At 44.8% G+C, this 4,045-nt stretch overlaps 1 protein-coding gene across 1 annotated transcript in view; it reads right to left on the minus strand.

The window, feature by feature from the left end:
• Positions 1-4,045, minus strand: part of ALK (ALK receptor tyrosine kinase) — a 689,240-nt gene that overhangs the window by 658,492 nt on the left and 26,703 nt on the right. Inside the window, exon 3 of the mRNA XM_045287018.1 lies at positions 1,133-1,297. Coding sequence (XP_045142953.1) covers positions 1,133-1,297 — 165 coding nt within the window. The remainder of the gene's footprint in view (positions 1-1,132; positions 1,298-4,045) is intronic.

Consider the following 4,045-nt stretch of genomic DNA (forward strand, 5'->3'; position numbering starts at 1 on the left):
ACCAAAGATGCTGTTAGGTCCCCAGTATCATGGGTCTGATATAACCAACCCCAAGCCACAGAACCATATAAAAAGCTCTGACCATAGCGTTTAATATAAAGATAGTGATGGAGAATGATCTTGCCAGGGAACTCATCAAAGCAAACATCTAGAGCTGGATCTACCTTGATAAGCTGTGGGATCTAGTCATTTTCTCATTGGCTCTACCTCCGGCTCTACCTCTCATGGAATTGAAGTCCAATGAGACAGTACAGGTGCACATCTTTGCAAACTGAAAGTTCATTCTGAATGTGCAGTAAGCTCATGACCATTTCAGTGACTATTTCTCACTAAAAACTCAGGATTATAGGCAGCCAATTATAAGTCAGCAGAGTTTTCAAGTCAAGGCATTGGGAGCACTAGTTTTGACTTGCGACTTGAAGCTGGGTGATGGCTTTTGGTGCCTTGTAGAAACTCAATACATATTTAACAAGCACATACTATTTCTCCACAACCTACCTTTCCCAGTCCCTGATCATTCAGTCAGGGAGGTTTATAAACAACTCAAGACTACTGGAAATGTAACACAAAGCAAACATTCAGTAGGAAGATTGACAAATGGTCTTGAATTTAACCCAGTTCTATCATGCCGCCTAAACGAGGCTCACCATATTTAGGAAATAAAAACATAGGTAGCATACCAAACTAACTTAGATCTTTCTGGTATAATTTGCATAATTTTGGCATAAGTATGTCCCAAATATTTCATATATGCACCGGAAAATTATCTGCTATTTATCAGAAATTCACATTTAACGGGATGTCCTGTGTTTTATCTGTCAACCCAACTCCAAACGGACAAGCATTTCATCACTTTATCTCACATCTGACATTAGGAAAGTAGCATGGAAGAGGACATGAAATCCATTGTCTGTTTCTTGGTAAAAAAAGGAAAGAATCAGTCTGATCTTGACACTGGACTTGTCTCCTTCCCTTCCTGATGTGACCCCAGAGGACATGAAAAGACACCGATGTTAAAGCAGGGGTCAAAAGGACATGGGGCAGACTCAGGGTGGGACAACCTCATAAGGCCAAAGAGAAGAAGGCCAGATCCTCACCATCCATGAGAGTCTTCAGTCCCCTGTGCTCTTACCTCTGGGCATCTCCTTGGAGCGCTCTGCCTCAGGCCCATTCAAAAGGTCCAACCGGGAGGCCTCCTCCGAGGGCACGCGGCGCCAGGACCAGCTGTGGTTCCTGGGGTCGTGCAGAGGAGGGGAATACTCCAGCTCGCAGGGAAAGTCAAAGCTGCATTCGAGACCTGCAATGACACCCAAGGTCAGTGGAGCAAACTCAATCCCCCACCTGGCCTTCCAGCTTTCCCACACACCTCCTGACTTCAATTCAGGTGGTTAACCTTCATCCCATCCACAACCTTCACCCTGCAGATGCATGGCAAGTTGTCAATTTCAGAAGTGCTGATCTCCATAGTGACTGAGTAAGACATGGCTTTTAAAAAAACTCAGGTTATGAGAACTGTCTTCAGAGAAGTCTGGTTGAGGTAGTTAGTTTATTGTGCCAACCTGGCCGAAAAACACACGTGGGATTAATTGAAGGGCGGGATTAATTGAAAGCCAAGCCTTTCTTGGCTCTTGCTCTTTGATCATAGGACCAGTGTGCGGCTGCCTTGCTTGTTCTATGCCTGAATTTGCAAGCTACACTACAGCACTGTGTCGCTGTCATTTGAGGTTCCTTCAAGACCTGCTTCGCCACACCATTGGAATTTACATCTCTTGAGCTGGGGACTGTAGGACTCTGTCATCTGGCTGACTGTTGGTGACCTGCCTTGTTGCTGCCTGTGCCCGGATAGCCTGAATTGTTCTACAGAGGACTACCCAGCAGCCCTCAAGACGTGAAGGACTGCCAGTGTCTCACAACTGTCTCACGGGAGTGAGTTGCACTGAGCCATTGTACAGTTTTATAATTTAATTAACTGTTTATTTATTATGTTATATTATGTTATATATCTAACTGTATAAATATATATAAAATTATTAGAATTGTGGTTTTGTTTCTCTCGAGAACCCTGTCTAACACACTGGTTAAAAAAAAGAAAAAAGAAAGCTAAAATTTGGATCATGAAACTCCACTTTTTTTTTTAAATCATTTTATTGGGGGCTCATACAATTCCCATTACAATCCATCCATCCATCCATTGTGTCAAGCACATATGTACATTTGTTGCCATCATCATTCTCAAAAAAACTGCCTTCCACCTGAGCCCTTAATATCGGCTGCTCATTTTTCCCCCTCCCCCCCCACTCCCCCTCCCTCATGAACCCTTCATAATTCACAAATTATTATTATTTTGTCATATGTTACACTGTCTGATGACTCCCCCGCCCTTTCTCTGCTGTCCATCCCCAAGGGAGGAGGCTATATGTAGATTCTTTTAGTCGGTTTATCCTTTCTATCCCACATTCCCTCCATCCTCCAGGCCTCGCCCCTTTCCCCACAGGTCCTGAAGGAGTCATCTGTCCTGGAGTCCCTGTGTTTCCAGTCGCTGTCTGTACCAATGTACATCCTCTGGTCTATCCAGATTTGTAAGGTAGAATTGGGATCATGATAGTGGGGGTGAGGAAGCATTTAAGAAGTAGAGGAAAGTTACATGAAGAAACTCCACATTCTATGAGGTTACCTGGTGGGCGTGGAGGTTGGCTGAGGTCACCTCTATAGACACTGGGCTTTGCAACCAGGCAGCCCTGATTCTGAACCGGCTCTGCCATTTACCAGCTACGGGGCACCAAGCGAGTAAGTAGGACGCATAACGTTGTCTTTGTGAACTCTATTAAAGCCAGCTGATCCTAGTATCTCCCAAGACTGTAGTCCATATTCCCCTGGTCTAGCCCTCAATGTGTTTGTTTATGTCTGAGAAGTTTTCCTAATTCTGCCCCTGGATGGTCCTACCACATTCGTAGACATATTTTCAGCAAAAGTGTATACACATGTACAAATATCATTTGCTAAACCCATACATATATTCATGGGTATACTTCCATTCCCTCTCCTTCATCTTTTCCGACCCTCAATCTCCCTGCCTATACAAAGGGGTCAATGAGTAGCCTTTGGGGCACCGTAGATAAGCATTCCCCTGCCAACAGTCAGATTTGCAGCTTCAGCCCACCAGTTGCTCTGTTGGAGAGAGAAGAAGTGACAGATGGCTTCTGCAAAAATGTCAAGTGGGGGCTACCCTGAGAAGCAGCTCTACCCTGCACTCTAGACTCTCTGCAATGGGTTTGTTTCTGTGTGTGTGTGTGTGTGTGTGTGTGTGTGTGTTAACAATAGGGATGATAATATGCATCTCTCAAGCTTCCTGTGAGAAATAATGTATTATCTACATATGTGAAACTGGTCCACAGTCAACACTCACAACATGCAACCCTGTCTGATCAGAAGTAGGAAAGAAGCCCCAAAGGAACCGAGACTTTGCTCAGAGCCCTCCTTCACCAGCCCTGCAAATTTCCCCCAGGGAAGAGGGCCAGGTGCTGGTTAATCAGGCTTTATTCTGACTTGGGGAGGGGATGAAGGAGGAAGGATCAAGGCACTGGCTGAGAAGAAAAGATAAACGGGAAGAGGTCATGCCTGGGACATTGTAATGCCCTCTCCTGGGCTTTTCTTACACCTAACTCATCCCATGCGTTGTCTACCTTTCTTATACACCCACCCCTCCCCCTGCTTTCCCTTTCTTACTCCTTGTCTGTCAAACAAAGTGACTGACCTGGACTAATACCAGAAATGGATAGGAAATTCCAGCACTTTAACCACAAAAAGACAAGCAATCCAATTAAAAAATGGAGAAAGGTGATCAACGGATACGTACCCCCAAAAGACATTCGGGTGTCCAAAGGACACCTGAGAATGCTTGCAATCATTCACCATTAGAGAGATTCAAACCAAATAAGACAATGAGCTATCATGTCACCCCAGCATTAAGGAACCAACACTGTCAAGAAAGTGGGTGCTCATTCTCTCCAGGTGGGACTATGAAATAGTGTGGCCTCCATGGAAA

This window comes from Echinops telfairi, unplaced genomic scaffold (genome assembly GCF_000313985.2).
Source record: "Echinops telfairi isolate 266 unplaced genomic scaffold, ASM31398v2 ScPeMD7_10;HRSCAF=50, whole genome shotgun sequence".
Lineage (NCBI taxonomy): Eukaryota > Metazoa > Chordata > Mammalia > Afrosoricida > Tenrecidae > Echinops > Echinops telfairi.